The 18,625-nt window shown below is 46.4% G+C and overlaps 1 protein-coding gene across 4 annotated transcripts in view; it reads right to left on the reverse strand.

The window, feature by feature from the left end:
- The window catches only part of slit1a (slit homolog 1a (Drosophila)), an 86,768-nt gene that overhangs the window by 12,764 nt on the left and 55,379 nt on the right, over positions 1 to 18,625 (reverse strand). For 2 of the 4 annotated variants that reach the window (XM_004555825.4, XM_004555827.4), the window contains exons 10-22: positions 15,535 to 15,606; positions 12,717 to 12,788; positions 12,558 to 12,629; positions 12,156 to 12,299; positions 11,031 to 11,194; positions 10,004 to 10,027; positions 6,947 to 7,091; positions 6,719 to 6,793; positions 6,474 to 6,617; positions 6,245 to 6,388; positions 2,597 to 2,763; positions 1,771 to 1,903; positions 159 to 227 (exon numbers count right to left, since the gene is read on the reverse strand). In XM_004555825.4, the coding sequence (XP_004555882.1) occupies positions 159 to 227; positions 1,771 to 1,903; positions 2,597 to 2,763; positions 6,245 to 6,388; positions 6,474 to 6,617; positions 6,719 to 6,793; positions 6,947 to 7,091; positions 10,004 to 10,027; positions 11,031 to 11,194; positions 12,156 to 12,299; positions 12,558 to 12,629; positions 12,717 to 12,788; positions 15,535 to 15,606 (1,425 nt within the window). The remainder of the gene's footprint in view (positions 1 to 158; positions 228 to 1,770; positions 1,904 to 2,596; positions 2,764 to 6,244; positions 6,389 to 6,473; positions 6,618 to 6,718; positions 6,794 to 6,946; positions 7,092 to 10,003; positions 10,028 to 11,030; positions 11,195 to 12,155; positions 12,300 to 12,557; positions 12,630 to 12,716; positions 12,789 to 15,534; positions 15,607 to 18,625) is intronic. The other 2 variants (XM_004555826.4, XM_004555828.4) reach the window with 1 other exon arrangement.

Consider the following 18,625-nt stretch of genomic DNA (forward strand, 5'->3'; position numbering starts at 1 on the left):
TTCATTTTATTGCATTAATATATCTCAGGGATTAAATGTGCAGGTAAACACAAAGGCTTAACATCAAAGTGAGCTGTATGTGGCCCACGGTGTAATATAAGTTTGACATCCTGGATATAGACCTTGTAATTGAAGATGTACACAGACAAAAAACTTACACCAGCTGTAGGTATTTGAAGGCAGACAGTTCCTTTGGAACAACACTGAACTGGTTTCCATCTAGATACCTGGACAGACAGACACAAATAGGTTTGTAATGAACCAGCAGGCGCTATCATTGAAAGATAGAACAGCTACAGCAGACTGAAAATATTTACCAGCACTGTTTCTTAATGTATTTTCAATCTAAGATTCAACTGATCCACTCATGGCTCTGGTAACCAGTTGGCTACCAGTTGGCTACCAGAATATTGGGATAGTGAAAAAATGAATAAAAGAGAAATCATTATCAGTAGCTGATGATTACTGTGCAATCCCTGTTTTACTCTTCTACACACTATTTAACTGCATCACAGCCTGCTCAAACAGGATTGTTAAAAAAAGTTAGAACTTCAGTCAGTCTACAAATGAAAACCAGAAAGCTTCTGGTGTCAGATTCTGCATATTCATGTACGGATATCTGCTTACAAGATTTTAAAACAATGTTGCTTGTCAAGACTAGAAGTCAAGCATAGCAAGCATTCCACAGTCATGCTGTTTAAGTAGTCCCATTTCACACAGATACTGGGCTAAGAATCACTTCTACTGTGAAAGAGTGACTAAGAAAAGAAGACAAATGTGTTACTTTCAGTGAATTTGCTTTTTTCTGATTTTCCAGTTTAACAACAATTCCTAAATGTGACCCAGCACTTTTAAAGTGATGTACAAACCCTTGTGTTTATGTGGGCTATGCAAGTGAGTGATGTATACAAGGCACACAACCACCCTCCTGATTACCAACACAAAGTCCTACTAGTGGTGTGTCACTTTGATAAATGGCTGATTTAGGGCCTGGTCCTTCTGAGCAGAGCTGCAGGCTCCTGCTATTGTTCTTGACTGTACACAGGGTGGGAAGCACAGGGTGCGTGGGTGCGGGGAGGTGGGTAGTTAGGAGGCCTTTGGGTTCAGTGGTAATGATAGGTAATGACGGTGCTGAGGACACTTGGGATAATGATGGAGTAGCATGACTCTCCAGATGACAAGATGAAAGCCCAGAACAGAGGGGTACACCTGGTCACACCTGCTGGGACAATGACAGGCCTTAAGGCTCGCACAGCGTGTGTGTGTGTGTGTGTGTGTGTGTGTGTGTGTGTGTGTGTGTGCCTGAGTTGGTCTGAACCACTTTAAGCATTATTGGAAAGTTCCAGACCTATTCCATTTCCTCCCCTTTCCATTGAAAACTGCTCATTAAAATGTCCTGTTGCTCCCCTATGCTCCTGTGGACAGGCTTTTGGCCCTCACACAAATATTCACGCACACACACAAACACACACACTAATCCTTGGCTCTGAGTGTGAGAGTGACATCAGTGCTAGCCCTGAAGGCTGTGAGGAACATAGAAGAAGAATGTCTGAGAGAATAACTACAGGGTTTATTGACTCCTTTCCTATTCCCTAAGTGACGCGATGTGTTTTCTTTGCCCCTGCTGTTAACACTTATCTTTTTTAGAGGCTCATAAAGTCCACTTTACGTTTTTTTTAATGATCTTCCTTGCTTTTAAGGAAAGATGAGGCGAAAATAATACCTGATAAATATAAATGCAATTGGAGCAATTAATTCCAAAGAACTCACAGTTCTGTCACATTCCTGGGGATGCCTTTGGGCAGTGTGTGAAGGTGCTTGTTACTGCAGCGCACCACGGTCTCTAAGCATGTACATTCACTGGGACACTGGGGCCGAGGCACACAGCTTGTCTCCTCTTGGCCTGGGATAAAAGAAGAGAGATATGAGAGAGGAAGACAAAGAAAACATGACCATGAGGGCAGACGTAAATGGAAACAAGCCAAAAAAATAGCTGTTTTTTCTGACCAAAAAACCCCCAAACTTTAGATAGAGTAAAAATAGAAAGCAAACCGAAAGACAGCACAGCATCACAATAAATTAAACCTGACAAGGCATTGAGAAAATAAAGAAGGAAGAAGTAAAAGATGTGAAAAGCACAAAAACAAAAATTAAAGGACAGAAAGAGAAAGGAGACTCGCTAATGTAGTATTGACCAGCAAAGGCAAAGAATGGAAGCTGCCTAAAGCCTGAAGACAGGTCTAACAATCTTTCAGGTGCAAACAGGGTGACTGATCAATAAGGCAAACAGCTCAATAGCTCCACTCAGCATTTCATTGATCAGCAGCTTAGGAACTGCTGAGTATCAATCTATTCAGTAAACAAAAGACTCACACAGCAGTGGCCATTATTTGAGATTATCTCAGAAACTATAAACAGCTCGTCTTTATAACATACTATGGGTTAAAATCTTCATCAGTCACACCCAGGTTAGTTTCAAACAGAGAAGGATTAACATATCCTATTTAAGATGCTTTTCTCTTTTCAAGGAGGGAAAAAACTCCACTTACACGGGAGCTGTGGTATAACGTGAAGTAAAGCACTCAAAGCTGCCTACCTTCCTCACAGCGGAAGTCAGGCAGAGCCACATCCTGGAGCGGGATCTCCTTCAGGAAGGCAGGACGCTGGCAGCGAGGGTTACCTGTTACAATCTTCCTGCTCCTCAGCCAATCACCTAGCCAGGCCAGCCGACAGTCACAGTTGAAGGAGTTGGCCAGTAAGTTACTGGGAGAGAGTGAGAATAAAACAGACTGTGAGTGTCAGGGTTCCTGGGTCGGTGACCTAGTGTTTTCAGTTCACACTCACTGTTTATCTACTGCCTGTTCCACTTCCTGTTTTATTGTGTTAGCCTTGGTCTGTGTGTATTATGTTCAATCCTCTTCCCATTATCATTAGTTCATTATGTTCAGCTGTGTACTCACCGGTCCCTCATTATCATCATTATCACCAGTCTGTGTATTTAAGCCCTCTGTTCTACCCATTCAGTGTCGGGTCATTGATGATGTTGTTTCTGTCGTGGGTTCCGGCCAGTCAGTCAGTTAGCCAGCCAGTCTACCAGTCCGCTAAGTCCAGCCAGCCATCCATCCTATCATCTGTTGTCTACATATTCAATAAACCTCGTTCTGCACCACGAGTCCTGCATGTGGGTCATCCCTTCCTCGCCTCCGCACACGAGCCCTGACAGAATGACCCGACCCGTGCCAAGAAGACACGCTTTTGACCCAGCGGACTCGGACCTCTACGAGCGGCAGGAGGTAGCGCTCTCCTTGTGGGCTGAAAAACTCAAGGAGAGACAGCGGCTCTTCGCGGAGCGAGAGCACGTCTTCGAGGGCACTCGCTTGGCTCTGGGCGGGCCTCGGAGACGCCGCGTTCCCCCACCTGCTGCCTCACCTGCACCGGAGCATCTGCCGCGGAGAGTGGACGTTTCACGCCGCGCTTCGGCCGCTCCCTCTCTCGCCACTCTGCTCCACGCTCACACATCACCTGCCTCATTCACCGGACCTTCAACCTCGCCACGGCACAGCGGCTCCGTCTTCCACCTCGGCTCAACAGAGGCTCCCGTGCCAGAGGCTCGGACGTGTACCCCGCCCGCTTCCTCCTCCCGGAGAAATCGGCGCACACGCCGCCATAAAACGGACCACTTTCAGCCACTCCCGATCGTGAGCTCCAGTGACTGTTTTTCGCACTCACCATCTGATTATTCACTCAAAACGCACAATAACCCCATCTCTGATTCGTGGGATGTTTCCCTCCTGGAAGATTCTGTGGACTGGGAAGATTTGTTCTGCTCTGCTCTCCCAAAGACTGTAAATAGTGGTGGCAGGAAAACCAGAACAATCCCCAATAAACCTGCTAACATCACACACCCAGTCATTATCTCCACTCCCGTCAGTCAGTCTACCCCCACACCAGTGCCAGCTCCCAGGAGGAGGGCAGCTGCGACCCAGTCTACCGCCACACCCGCTTCGGTTTCTCGAGTGGGGGTGACTGGTGTCCAGCCACCTCCCGTGCCTGTCCCAGCACCTAGGCTGAGGACGGCCAGGATCCAGCCTGACCCCCCTAGAGACTCAGCTGAGGCTCTCCAGCCAGTGCCCTCACGCTCTGGAGGCACGGAAGAGCTAATCAGTCCACCACTTCATCCACCTCCTGACCCAGCCTTTCACGCACTAGCTTTATCCCTGGTTAGGCTGGCTGAAGTGTCCCCTGCTCAGGCACCGGCCTTACTAGCTCAGGCTGTAGCTTTATCTCCCTCATTAGCTCAGTCTGTAGCCCAGCCATTAGCCACACCAACCTCAGCTCCGTCGTCAGCCTCACCTGCTGTTCAGCTTCCAGCCCCGTCAGTTCACTCACCTGCTCTCCAGTCCGCTCCTGTCCAGTCACCCGTAGCTCAGTCTCCTGTCCAGTCACCCGTAGCTCAGTCTCCTCCTGTCCACCCACCAGTAGCCCAGTCGCCTCCTGTCCAGTCACCAGTAGTCCAGTCGCCCGTCCACCCACCAGTAGTCCAGTCGCCCGTCCACCAACCTGTTCAGTACCCAGAGCCTGCTGTGAGCTACCCTGCTGCCCAGCCAGGGGTTTCCGCACCCGCTGGCCCGGCCGCTCCTCAGCCAGGGGTTTCCGCACCCGCTGGCCCGGCCGCTCCTCAGCCAGGGAGGCCCTGTCCTGTGTGTGCCAGGGGCTCCAGTGCCCACTGGTTCTGAGACCGTTTTCGCTGGAGGGCCCGAAGAGCCCGTCCGGCAACCTTCCTCGTCAGCTGGGGGTTCAGGAGAACCGCACCAGCCTCATGCCTCGTCAGCTGGAGGGCCCGAGGAGCCCGTCTGGCAACCTTCCTCGTCAGCTGGGGGTTCAGGAGAACCGCACCAGCCTCATGCCTTGTCGGCTGGAGGGCCCGAGGAGCCCGTCCGGCAACCTTCCTCGTCAGCTGGGGGTTCAGGAGAACCGCACCAGCCTCATGCCTCGTCGGCTGGAGGGCCCGAGGAGCCCGTCCGGCAACCTTCTTTGTCAACTGGGGGTTCAGGGGAACCGCACCAGCCTCATGCCTCGCTGTCACCTAGCTCTGCTTCTGCCTCGCCTGGCCCGGCCTCAGACCCTGCCTCTGCCTCGCCTGGCCCGGCCTCGGAGCCTTCGTCCTCGTCTGGCCCGGCCTCGGAGCCTTCGTCCTCGTCTGGCCCGGCCTCGACTTTGGCTTTTATTTCGCCTGCTGCAGCTCCGGCCTGTGCTTCGCCTGATCCTGCCTCGTCTGGTCCTGTGCCCACCGGGCCATGGCCAGCACGCCTAAAACTGGAGAGCCGCCGCTGCCTTCCGCGCGGCCGGCCCCCGGACCGCCTTCGCCTGAGTGGCCGCCGTTGCCTTCCGCGCGGCCGGCCTCCGGACCGCCTTCGCCTGGGTGGCCGCCGTTGCCTTCCGCACTGCCGGCCTCCCGAACTGTGTCCACGTCACCGCCGTTGCCTTCCGCACGGCCGGCCTCCGGACCGCCTTTGCCTTCGCCTGACTGGCCGCCGTTGCCTTCCGCACTGCCGGCCTCCCGAACTGTGTCCACGTCACCGCCGTTGCCTTCCGCACGGTCGGTCCACCGGAACAGTCTCGCCTCGGGCCACGTGGCCGCCCACCCGAACTGTCTCTGTGTGGCCTCCGTCCCTCCGTCCTGGGCCCCCTCCGCCCGCCCTGTTCTGGTTCTTTTTCGTTTGGCCGTCGGGTGCCGGCCTTTGAAGGGGGGGGTCCTGTCAGGGTTCCTGGGTCGGTGACCCAGTGTTTTCAGTTCACACTCACTGTTTATCTACTGCCTGTTCCACTTCCTGTTTTATTGTGTTAGCCTTGGTCTGTGTGTATTATGTTCAATCCTCTTCCCATTATCATTAGTTCATTATGTTCAGCTGTGTACTCACCGGTCCCTCATTATCATCATTATCACCAGTCTGTGTATTTAAGCCCTCTGTTCTACCCATTCAGTGTCGGGTCATTGATGATGTTGTTTCTGTCGTGTGTTCCGTCCAGTCAGTCAGTTAGCCAGCCAGTCTACCAGTCCGCTAAGTCCAGCCAGCCAGCCATCCATCCTATCATCTGTTGTCTACATATTCAATAAACCTCGTTCTGCACCACGAGTCCTGCATGTGGGTCATCCCTTCCTCACCTCCGCACACGAGCCCTGACAGTGAGAGCAATAAAACCTAAAATTAAAGCTAGGCGTGTGAGTGTGGCAGGATCTTACAGAGTGGACAGAGTCTGGAGGGTGTCGAAGGCTCCGGGTGTGATTGTGGTCAGCTGGTTGTCATACAGAGACAACAGACGGACGTTGTGAAGCCCTGTGAAGCTGTCATTGTGGATACAGCTGATCTTGTTGTTTCTCAACATCCTGATGACAAAAGAAATACACATTAATAAAAAAAAAAAAATCAGAAACTTTTCCAAATATGGACAAGTATGGGGTTGTGACTCACAACATTCGCAGTCCCTCAAGGCCACGGAACATCCCACTTCGAACCGAGTCCATCTGATTGGCTGTGAGGTGAAGCTCATTGACAGAGGACGCGCCTTCAAATGCCCCATCCTCAATCTCTGTGATCTTGTTGTTGCTGAGGTTACTGTGTGTTTGTGGGGGGAGAAAGAAAGCATGTCGGAGAATTAAAAGCAGCACTTACTCTTTAGAGAGTGACTGCTGAAAGGTAAGAGGATTTCTACTTACATTTTCTTCAGCTGGGAAAGGTTCTTAAAAGCTCCAGTTGCTTCTAGAGTTGTAATCTCATTGTTGTTAAGGCGGCTAGTGGGAATAAGATTGAAAGGTTTAATCATTCAGACGGAAAAATCCATTCAAATTCTCTTTAGATATTCACTGTGAGTTTTAAAATTTGATTCGTCTACAACTTCAGCGCACAAAAGATTCTTCAAATACTTTTTTTTCTTGTTTGCTTACAGTTCGGTGGTGGATGCAGGTATGTGCTCGGGGATTTTGGTGAGCTTAAGGTTGGAGCAGTCCACAACATTCGACTCACAGCGGCACTTGGGAGGACAGACTGGATCACTGTTACATGCATTGTTCAGATGGCTGTCCTCTGTGCCTGAAAAGGAGAAAAAATAGACATTTTTACGGCACAACATATAACACGAGTCATTCTTCCAAACCAGCACAAGTGCCTTCAATCCCATGATGTTCGCAGTCACGCATGCGCCCCCTCAGCAGCTGTGTGTCAGCAGTTTGTCCTGTTGTGACCGAAGAGGAGACTTCCCTACTTTAGGGTACCTTAGGTGCCCTATAGAGCATCCTGCAACCCTCCTACCATTGATAGGAGAAGATGAATGGGTGAGTTACTTTAGAGAGAGGTGATGGAGCATTGGGGTGAAAAGAGAGAGGATTTGGACAGCCAGCTTGAAGCAGATCACCCAAGGGACAGAGAATGAAGGAAGAAAGGAGGATGAGAGAGGCACAGGAAATGACAGGTGGATTTGAAGGAAAGGAGAGAGAGGAAACAGATGCAAAAGGAGGAAAAGAAGAAAGACGAAAGAGAAATGAAAGGTGAGGGGCGGACGTGCAGAGAGACGCCTGTCCTGATAGAGCGAGAATGAGGCAGCGAGGGGAATGTGGGACGTTTTCCTGCACCTCCTCTGTCTATGAATAGATGTTACGTGCCAAAAAGTGTGCTTCAAGTTACATCATGGCTGCTCAATAATGAAAAAGCACTGGGAGCTACTTAGAACAGTGTGTGTTTGTCTGTGAGTGTCTATTGTGCCCCGGTGTGTGTGTATGTATGCATTTATATGTGCATTTAGAGCGTATGTGTGTATATGTTCCATTTAGAGGGAAAAAGCCGGAATTTGTTTTAGAGCTTTGTTTTGTGTCCCATTCCCCTTTTGCATGCTCACATCAGTGCACCATTCTGCCTGAGGTTTAGCGATGACGTCAGTGGAACCGCACGGGGCACCCAGACCACAGTCATGAGCAGGAAAACCTCAAACAACCAGGACAAAATCCTACAGTTGAATATCAAAAATCTGTCCAAACAAGACCTAATCCCAAAACCTCATTGCTGACTTTATTAGAATACCTTTGGACAGTGACAAAAAAAATTTCCCAGAAACCACTTCCTCTTGTTGCCTGTGCAAAAAACATTTTTTCTGGAGCTGTGTCACTTCTCAGTGGCTCAGCGGAGCGGAGGGTGCAGACAGACACGGTAATGCTGGTCATTAAGGAACTTTTCCCTCGCTAGGCCAGACACAGGAAAAGGCATTTCCTGCGATGGAGGAAGCAATGAAAATACAGCACAGAGCTTTGATCTCGAGGATGTAGAGGAGCCAGGGGAGATTTCGTGAGCCTGAGTCATCGTCATCGTCACAAGTGCGTGGTGGTGACACTTTTACTGTCAGCAGATTTACACGAAATCAGAGAAAATAGAGGGCAGAGGGATGAGGTTTTTCCCTCTCTGAGGTGCAAAGTGACTCATCGCTGGAGTTGCAGAAGTTCTCATAAATCTCTGCAACTCGGCCCCCATTATCAAAGTTACTGAATTCCCATGCTATCAGTGATTTGGACGTGTGTTTCCATTGTGGAAGCTTTAATTGTTATCAGTCAGGAGAGGGTTAAATTCTTATTAATCACGTTCCGCTTTGATCTTCTTTCTGCTTATATAGGACTCCCATTTGTTCTCTAAGCCAGTGCAAGCTTTATCTCAACTTAGCACACAAAGACACATTAATTTCCACACACGTACACACAGATATACAAGCGTAGACAATGAATCACCCAAGCATATGCAACCCCACTAAGGCACACGCACATACACACACGCAGACTTTGACACACATCACTGCTCCTCCCGGTTATTTTCTTGGAAGTGCTCTTGTTAAGAGGTCCGGAAACATCCGCCGATAGGAATCTCAGTCCTCTGGTGGGCTTTATTTTCTTTAGCTTTTACTGATAGAAAGGACACACTTTCTTTCCCCCTCTGTCTCGCTCCCTCTGCCTCCTTTTCTGTCCCTCTCTGTGACTGACTGTCTGTGCTAATGCCAAAGCAAAGACACATTTCCTTTGGACTATCTGCTGAGACTGTTAGGGAAACAAAGTTGAGAAGAAACAGATGCTCTCACACATATATATCACATTAAAATTCACACATAGGGGCAGTAACTCTTGGGCGCTATTAGGTATTCTCGTGTGCACTTTTATCTTAAGTATCTCAACAAACGGCATATTTTACTTGTCACTTTAAAATTGCCAAGGTTTATTTTTTTGGTTGTTATTTTTGAAACAGCGAAGGGAAAACTGTTGTCCAGACAATATCTTCTTAAGGAAAGGCCTTGCTTATTTCAGCAAGACAATGCCAAAGCAAATTTCGCACAACACTGCCTGCCCTGCTATCCAAATCTATCAACCAGTAAAACATTATGTGCTTTATGAATAATGACAAAGGAGGCCATAACCTGCAGAAATAGTAGATCGGGAAAGAGGAGGGAAACGTTTTGCTTTTAAACCGACAGCGATTGCCATCTCCAACTGCCAAATGCTTACTGCCTATTTTCAAAAGAGGTGATGCAACACAGTTATAAGTGCTGACTTATTTTGATATTTCAGAGCATGTTGCTAAATCAAATTCAGATTTTTCATAAAAATTGACATTTCCCACACCAAACATTTGGCATTGTTTTCTGTTAATTACATAATTTTAATTGGCAAATCACTGATTCCTACAAGACTTCCACATGAGTTTGGCTAACCTGCATGTTCATATCTAGCATGATCATCTGAATGCTTGCTGTTCTTTCTGACTCAATTATAGCATTTTTAGAAATGATTGCAAATATACAAAAGTAATGCCTGGGCTGTAATAAACTGAATTTTTTTTCCTTTAATTTGTGGAGAACTTTGTTTAAATGAATAGTAAGCAATGGAAAAGTGATGCCTGATAGATGGCTGCAGGTGGAAAATTAGAGAAAAGAGAACGACAATGATAGGGGTGAAGGTTTACAAGCCACTCACCTGGGATGACGTACTGCTCTTTGGCTGTGATGGAGAAAAGAAAGAGGGACGGATGTCAGTGAGACCAGTCTGGTCTGCATAGCTTTGGCACTGCTATGCTTCATATCAGTCATATATAAAGTTTATATATGACGACACATGATTTAAGGTATATGACAATTAAACAGAGAAGCCTAGGACTATCTCTGTGTGGCAATATGGAGACACTAGTAACAATGTAAAAAGGTGGTAAATATTTGGCTGTTGCTAAGGAAGGGTGACATGAGGGGAAAGAAGGAGACGGTGAGAAAGAAGGAAAAAGTCAAAAAGGAAAAAAAAAAAGAAAGTAAAAACAAAGAGAAAAAACACATGGACTCCCTTCTCTACCAGATCGAGTCAAACAAATGAGTCTATAAAGAAGTGTGAAACCTCAGCAGGTCAGAATGCCAGACAGCGTAGCAAAGTGTGTACACACAATGGTGGGCACACAGTGGAGGGAGTGGGAATGATGGAGTCTGGCTAGAGAGAATAAGGGGCCATGAAGGAAACATGAGCCCGGTGGGTAGTGAGCAATGAAGAGAGCAAGAGGAGACAGCGGCTGGTAGGGATGGGAGCCTATGACTGGCAAAGGGCAGGGGAATGGTGGGCACAGGCAGAAACTCTAAGCCCTAACACCAGCCTGGACTGGTGATCTCAGCTCACTGCGGTTTGAATGTGAAACCAGACTCACGATGTGGTATTATGCAGGGAAAGTGGAGAAAAAGCAAACAATCCCTCTCTCCTTGGCCCCAAGTTCATCTGGGCAGATATTGATTGAGTAGCAGCAGCACAGCAAATGATAGGCAAAGTAAAACCTTCTGCCGGGACTGATCGCTCATTGAATGCGCTATCATGGAGGGATAAAAGTCACTCCCAGCAGAGAGAAAGACAGAAGGTCAGCGAGGAGCAGCGTGAGACAAGTGGCATAAAAACAACAAAGCCTGTCTGAGAAATAGAGAAGACCAGCAGGGATGAATTTCAGCAGAGTGACACGGAGCCACCGGCCTACCAGAGCAGCGGAACTTCTTGCTCTTTATTTGCCCGATGCGTTTGTTTGCGAGCCGCCGTGGGCTGGCACAGCGGGCGCCGCTCGTCTCGATCGGGTTGGTGCGCAGGTAGTCGGCCAGCCACTTCAGATTACAGTCGCAAATAAATGGGTTCTGGGCCAGGTGACTGGAAAAAAGTTGAGAGGAAAAGACAGAAGAAGAAAGGGAATAAATACATGAAAACTGATGTTCATGTGTGGGCACAGACTCTCACCTGGAACCACAGAAACACATACCTGAGCAATAATTTAAGATTAAGACTTGAAAAACATATTTATTATCCAACCAGACCGTTTCTGTGTCATTTGTTCACTTTGGAAGACATATAATAGAACTAAATAGCGCTCTCTGAGTAGTGTTTTGTAGCGGGAAAAACAATCTATAGCTGATTTTGTTGTTAACTTCGAGCAGCATCCAGCTTACGTAGCCAGTCTGGGGATGCCAGAGACTGGTAGAAACGCTCATTATGCACTTCCATCCTGTATTTTCAATGCAAGTGTAAAAACAAGCTTGAGACACTTTAATACAGTGCTGTTTTAAGTTTGTGTGTATGTGTGGTGAGACAAGCCATAGCACCATCATCATCACCACTATCAACCTCAACAGGTGTTTCTATGACAATGAGAAAACCTTATGCTGTATATTTTAGATGCCCGTCTGCTGTCTGTATTGATAGCAGTGTTTGTGTTGCCTTGTTGCTTAGGACAGAAAAAAGGAGACATTAATTTCAATGAATTGGTGTTGTCTCCGTAACAGTGGTGGAAAGACTGGGTGTGGTAGATGTGCTGCTTTTGATCTCTATCTAGCTGGAGAAGCTGTGTGTGTGTGTGTGTGTGTGTGTGTGTGTGTGTGTGTGTGTGTGTGTGTGTGTGTGTGTGTGTGTGTGTGTGTGTGTGTGTGTGTCTGGGTGTTTGTGACGATGATAGATTTACTCACCTCTCTACCTCGTGATTCCATTCCTGTGTTATTACACAGACTTGCAAGTAAACAACTCCTGTGTTGGCTCATGTTTTATGGTAACGGATCAGCATATGTCAGAGCGTGTACAGCAGCGTGTGTGTGTTTCAGTGTGTGTGTGTTTCACTCACAGGGTCTGTATTGCTCGTAGTGAAGTGAAGGTGCCCTTGGCGAGGGTTTGGATCTTGTTGTCATAGAGCGATAGCAGCGAGAGATTCTGCAGGTCCTGGAAGGCGTTGGCACGAACGCAGTGAATCTTATTGGCATTCAGCAACCTGAGAGAAGGGGGAAGAAAAGAAAAGTAGAAAAAAAGGAGGGAGGGAAGAAGGAAAAAGCAACTTGTCAGAATTTTTTTATGTATTCATTCATTATACATTCCATCTAGAAAACTATGCATAGGAACAAAGTTTATTTGAAGGTTATGACTTCTTTACTGAGTAGGAGTACAGGGTGCCTGGTATTGAATATATGCCCGCAGAGTGTCTTGTGTGTGTGTGTGTCTGTGTGTGTGTATGTCTTTGTAATCCACTTACAGAAGTTGTAATGCATAAAGGCCGTCAAACACCCCCTTAGGCAGGTCGGTGATCTTATTTCCATACAGCACTCTGCAAAATCACAACACAGACTCGCTTTAGTCAGAATATGACAGCCCACTGGCTCCTCATGCACAAGCTCAGCTCGGGGCTACTTACAAGGAGTTGAGGGACCGCAGCCCCTGGAAGGCATCAGGAGCTATCTCTGAGATCTGGTTGTTGCTCAGATCTCTGTGTTGGAGAAGAACACATTAAAATTAGTCAAGGAATTTGAGAATTTGGGAAAAAGGCCAGTTTCCTCTTTTTATGAAAAGCCTGACTCCTTTGAAGGTGGGGCGGATGCATGGCCCCTGCTTCTCGCTGGCATCAAATATAAGCAAACGTACTGCGAGCTGGATGAGGATGACTTCCAGCTTTCTCCCATATTTAATGGTGCGTCTCTTCAAGGGAGCCTTGGAGCCAATCAAAACATTTACTTTAATTATTAGTGGCAAACAACCATTCTTCTGCTGCGTTGCTATGTGTGCATGTGCATGTGTGTGTGTGTGTGAGAGAAAGAAAAATTAAAAAAATGTGATGCAGGGCCAAAATCCAAAGTGAAATACGGTAGACTGCCTCTGAACATAGCTGTTGCTAATAGGATCCACAGGCCTCTCCCCACAGGATAACCACTAAGCCCGTGTGTCTATGTGTTTATGTGCGTGCATGTCTGTGTGAATAAATGCAACAGTAAACGAGGAACAGTGGGACAGAAAGGGAGAAAGACAGATGGAGAGACAGAGTTAATGGAGTATGTGGACTGAACTCGAGTCGACTGGATACCTTTGAAGGGAAATCATCATGTGGTGAAGAAGAGGGATATTTTCTCATTTGGGGGTAACAGTTAAATAAGTGGCCATTTGTCTTTTTGCAAAGGACTGAGGTTTCCTGGAAATGAAAACGCAGCAAAGGAGCCAACATGTGCACTGGTGTGTGTCTGTAAACTCAGACACTAGCGTGTTTACGCATGTGGCGGTGAGTGAGGCCGCTTACTGCATCCCTGTCTAAAGGGATGGTTCATGTGTAGGTCATTCAAACTGGGACAAGGTGAGAGAGAATGTGTGGGGTTGACATTTACTGGAAGAAAAGGACATGCAGGGTCAGCACAAGCGGTGCACAAACCACGAATAGCAAACGCTCAGACAAGTGCACAATAGCCTTTAAAAAACTTTTACTCAGCTGATTTTGCCTCTTAATTAAATATTGAACCTCTCTGAGTGAGTCATTTTTCAGAAAGCCCGGTTAAGATTATATGATGAATCTGAAGAGACATTCATCATAATGTATAGATGCTGTCTGCATACTGTGTGCTCAGGGTGTAGGACATAGGACTGGCCTAGCCATTACGACTATATAGCCAGCTGAATCAATAGAGCCTCTAGGGTCAACAAAGATACGTGACCATGCATTGTTGTTGCTAAAAGCAGAATGAGCAGCAGTAGCAGGTCATGTATGTTAAGAAGAACAGATCAAGACCACTGATTTAGATACATTTTGTCTCTGTTTTTGAGGCGTTCAGATTGGGTTTGGCACCTCTAGAAAAATCAGATAAATATGCCACAAATAGGGATGGCTGTAACTCAGGAGGTAGAGCAGGTCATCAGCTAATTGCAAGGTTGGTGGTTGGGTGCTCCACTCTCCCATCTTTAGCATCCTTGGGCAAGATACTGAAGATCAAGCTGTGTCCAGTGGAGTACAAATGTATAGTTATAGAGATGCATACCGCATTCGCTTGTTTGAATGAGCTATGTTGTACAAAGTGCATGAGTAGAAAAGCACTATATAAGTACCATTAATTTCCTGTAAGTCTGAGCTTAGAGTAGGGTCTCTTGTGCTTGTGAATCGCTTTGAACTGCATTTGATTTGTTTGAGAATGACTCTGTCATTAAATCTTCAGTGATTAGTTGCTTGAATAGGATGTAAGTTGCTTCATTTGTTGCATTTCTGTACAAGGTTCAAGTTTTTATGCACTTGTTGCATTTGTAATTCAACAAAAACCCCTGCTTTAATTTCTATGTATATCTTTAAATGGTTGTAACAATATTCAGTTAAACATAATGACTTTTCTTGTTGCTAATCTTACTGTTAATGCAATGCCTTTTTAGTTTAAGGGATTTATTCAAGTTTAACATAGACATTGGACACACCGGATAGTCTGGTTTGTCATTGCTGACATTTTTTCCAATATATATAGTATAGCCTCAAACAAAAAAACTAATTAATTTTAGTATAAAATATAAAATATTTTGGGGATTACCTTGGAGCTACATTAAGACAGCAGCTGCTTTGCTCTGTCTACTGCTCTCTGTTCACCTCATCTGAACTTCAAACTGTCCCCGGGGCTGGATGATAAAACCGTGAGAATTCCTTTAAGAAGGACAGAAAAACTCCCTGACCTCCGGTTTCCTCCATCTCCCCGCTGCTATGTCAGTCAGATCTGGTGGTGTTGGAGGTATGGGTTTGGCTGCCTGGTTGTGTGCTGGCTAGTTGGCCGGACAGCTGGCTCAACGGGTGAAAAACCACTCCGTGTTTAACTGCCCGCCTGTCACTGTTCAGAGAACGAAGCCTCAGCCCTCATTCCAACACACTCTCTGTCCCCTCATCATCATCGTCCCAGCCGGTGGTTTGCAGTTTGCCCACGCAGGCACACAACACACACACTCAGACTGGACACAACACTAACCAGGGGAATACCAGTATATAGCACTGAAAAATGAGAGCTGTTATTACGCTCATGTAGGATGTGAGTGCTTGCTTTCCATGCCACCACTAGTCTGAGAACAAGAATTTGTTCTTAAGGCACAGACAAAATAAATACTTCATGCTCCCTGGATGTGGAATGAGAAGACCGCCAATTGTCGCTTCTTTTTCCAGCCCTAAACTTCTCGTTCTCATCTGTATTATTTAGCCCTGAGGGTGAGTGTACTGATGTACTTACATCCTACGCAGTTTCTTGTAGGGAGAGAAGGCTCCGGGTGGAACAGACTTAATCCCATTCTGCTCCAGACGTCTGAGAGGAGAGAAGTGGAGAGGAGAGGAGAAGAAGATATAGTGTTATTTAAACAAACAATAGAGTTCTCCATGTTAACAGAGTTGAGTAATCACCTCTGACCCTTAGTGATTGGCCTGATTATATTAGTGGAGATCTATTCCCCAGCTGTAATAGGTCCAGGCATGTTGGAGTCATAACATCATCAGAACCAATAAACAGTGTGAATGCTAAAGTGCTGAGGAATAGGACTGGAGGGGAAAATGCTCGGTCTTGGTTTGTGTGAGAGTGTTAAGGCCTTTTTTTTTTTAAACTAAAAGTCATATTTCTTTGTGAGATAGCATTTACAGTTTCCAGCACTTATGTTCTCATATGAGATCCTGAGATCAATAATGATCTCACTTGTTCTTGTTAAATTCGCTGTTATCCTCAGGGTGTCTGCAAAGTGTCTACTGAAACCTTTGCAGCAGGGTGAAATATTGCTTCTTTGAGTTTACTTTTTCCTCTGAGCCTAAGAGCTGCTGAAGTAAAGTTGACAAGGAAAGCGCTCGGGAAACAAAATCTTACCATAAAACAACTGTCAAAGAATGAAATTAATACACAGACAAACATACACTTGGGCATGTAGTACAGAGCAGTAACCGACTCTAATCAGTCTCAGATGTGCCCAGGGAAATAGACATCCCATTAGAGCGGGTATGCATATGTGCGTTTCAAACTGCTACTTGGGACCCAGACCAATTCCCTTGTGTAACTGGCAGAGGGCTGTTTATCTGCAGGTCAGTTCACAGCTTTTAAAACTGTCCTTACCAAGGCTTAGCAGGGCCCAGAGGGAGCCAGCTGCAAGCCTGTCTGGTTGGTCTACCATTCTGCCTCCCAGCAGAGGGACTGGCTGCAGACCATGAGGCATGGGCCTGCAGTGGGCGGGCGGTTACGGCAGAATCTAAAAATCATTAAGATGCTATTTGTCACCGCAGGGAAATGAGAAATATTTTAAAATCTGCAAAACTCTTTGGCCAAAGGATGGCTGTTGATAGATTTAACCATCACCTTCTTAAGTATGTGACTTCTTGGCGTGCAACCATTTCCACAGGATTTAATTACTCCGTTAGAGGCATTTCAGATTTACTACATGCCTCTTAGGCCTTCTGCATGACTATGTTTATTTCTATCCATGGGGGGTAAATGTTTTGTTGGGACATTAGCCACAACAGTTAACAGTTTGGGGTTTCCACATTTTTTTTTATTTTTTATTTTTTTGGTAATCAAGAATCTTTCCCCTTCAAAAGGAGTGGCCTTTAAGGAGAGATATAGAAATCCAACTGACATTCTCAGGATAGCAGTGATTCCAGACCACAGATTCCTGTGGTGGACATGCTCTCTCTGTCTGTTTTTGTCTGAATATCCCAGCGAGTCTGTGGATTTAGAGAGGAGTGACAGCACTGTGGTTCCTCTGCCCTCACCATGCGGCAGAGTGGTGGGCCAAGTGGCTTTAGCGCCTTCTCTCATCAACCAGTCTGTCTGACTGGTCCAAACCAGTCTGGCACTCTACATGATGTTTGTATGTGTATGTATACATCTGCTGTGTATAAGCATGCCTACATGCTGTGGTATCCCGGTGTGTTTCTCTGAGCCAGACAAGGATATACACACACTGCCTGCCTGACAACTTTTAAGCTCTCACATTGTCACTCCTTCCAGATCAATATGTGGAAGCGACTTAATCCCTGCAATCAACACAGGAGCTACTCCGTCCAATTGGCAGACAGGAAAAAAATAAGATAGAATCTCTCAGAGTTGCCAGTGGACCGACGATCAATGGTTTGCATCCAATTTATCAGGCTCAACATTTGTATGTGTGTCTGAGTGTGTGTGTGTTCTCTTGTTTGTATCAGTCTAATCAATGTTCTTCATCCTTTTCATTAGGGCCTGGGCATGGTTTTCATTAAGGGGAAACACATTATGCCTTTGGGTATTCACCCAGTGAGTGCGTGAGTAAGAAGTAGATGGCAGAGCCATAGCGGTGTGGATGAAAGGCAGGGGGGAGAATTTTATGGCAGCATTCACTCATTGCAGACGGGGACTATGGCGCATAATAATCTGTTGTGGTAGCGTTCAGGCTAACTGGGCCTGGTTTCACAAGACAGAGGACCAGAAACCAGCTCACATCCTCGGCAGCCATAAACACAACACTGGCATTCATTAGGGTAAAACGGGGCAGAGAGGTTCGCAATCCTCCGATTTGTACATAATGAGAGCAGCATGCGTGTGTGTTCGTGAGTTACAGAGGGCCTCATTAACAAGGTATTAGGCTAGCCTTGATATCTAGCAGCCGCCCTTGCTGTAATTGCAACTGATTTTATAATGAACTTCAAGCACAGATCAAACCTGCTGCACCAAGTTACAGAACGGACCAGCGCCTCAACCCCCTCTTTTTTAGTTATTCGGCGTTGATTTGTTTCCTTGAAATCCGGCAATGGGGGGAGACAGGGAGGGAGGACAGAGTGAAATGTAGTGATAAAAAAAATGAAGAGAGGAGGAGACACGGGTACAGGAAAGAAAATTGTGGGAATTAAACCTGTAAGGTAAGGCCCTGGTGGGCAGGACAGAATAGGCATAATATAACAGAGTGATTTACCTTTGTGGTCTTGTAAAAGATGAGTCAGAGCATAGTAGAGTTTATTAGCAGAACACAGTAAAGCACCAATTAGATGTGAAGGGCAGGGAAGGTTTTAACATGGCCTAACCCATCTGCTATCCAGATAGACTCCACTCTCTATAAAACGTGCATGATAGAGCTATCCTTCAGAAGCTTCCCTGGTCACCCATTAGTGCAGCTCACTGGTTATTAGTCTCATAGATCATATTAGTGTGTATGATATCCCACTTGTGGAACATTACAACTGGAGGGCATGCTGAGGAGGTCTACAAACCATAAAACATTGCAAAACTGCATCTCAATTTTTCCACGTTTTACAGTTTGTAGACCAGGACTAAAGATCAGGCTGAATTAATTATATCCCAAAAGTAAAAATGCAAG

The sequence above is a fragment of the Maylandia zebra genome, linkage group LG13, assembly GCF_041146795.1.
Source record: "Maylandia zebra isolate NMK-2024a linkage group LG13, Mzebra_GT3a, whole genome shotgun sequence".
NCBI lineage: Eukaryota > Metazoa > Chordata > Actinopteri > Cichliformes > Cichlidae > Maylandia > Maylandia zebra.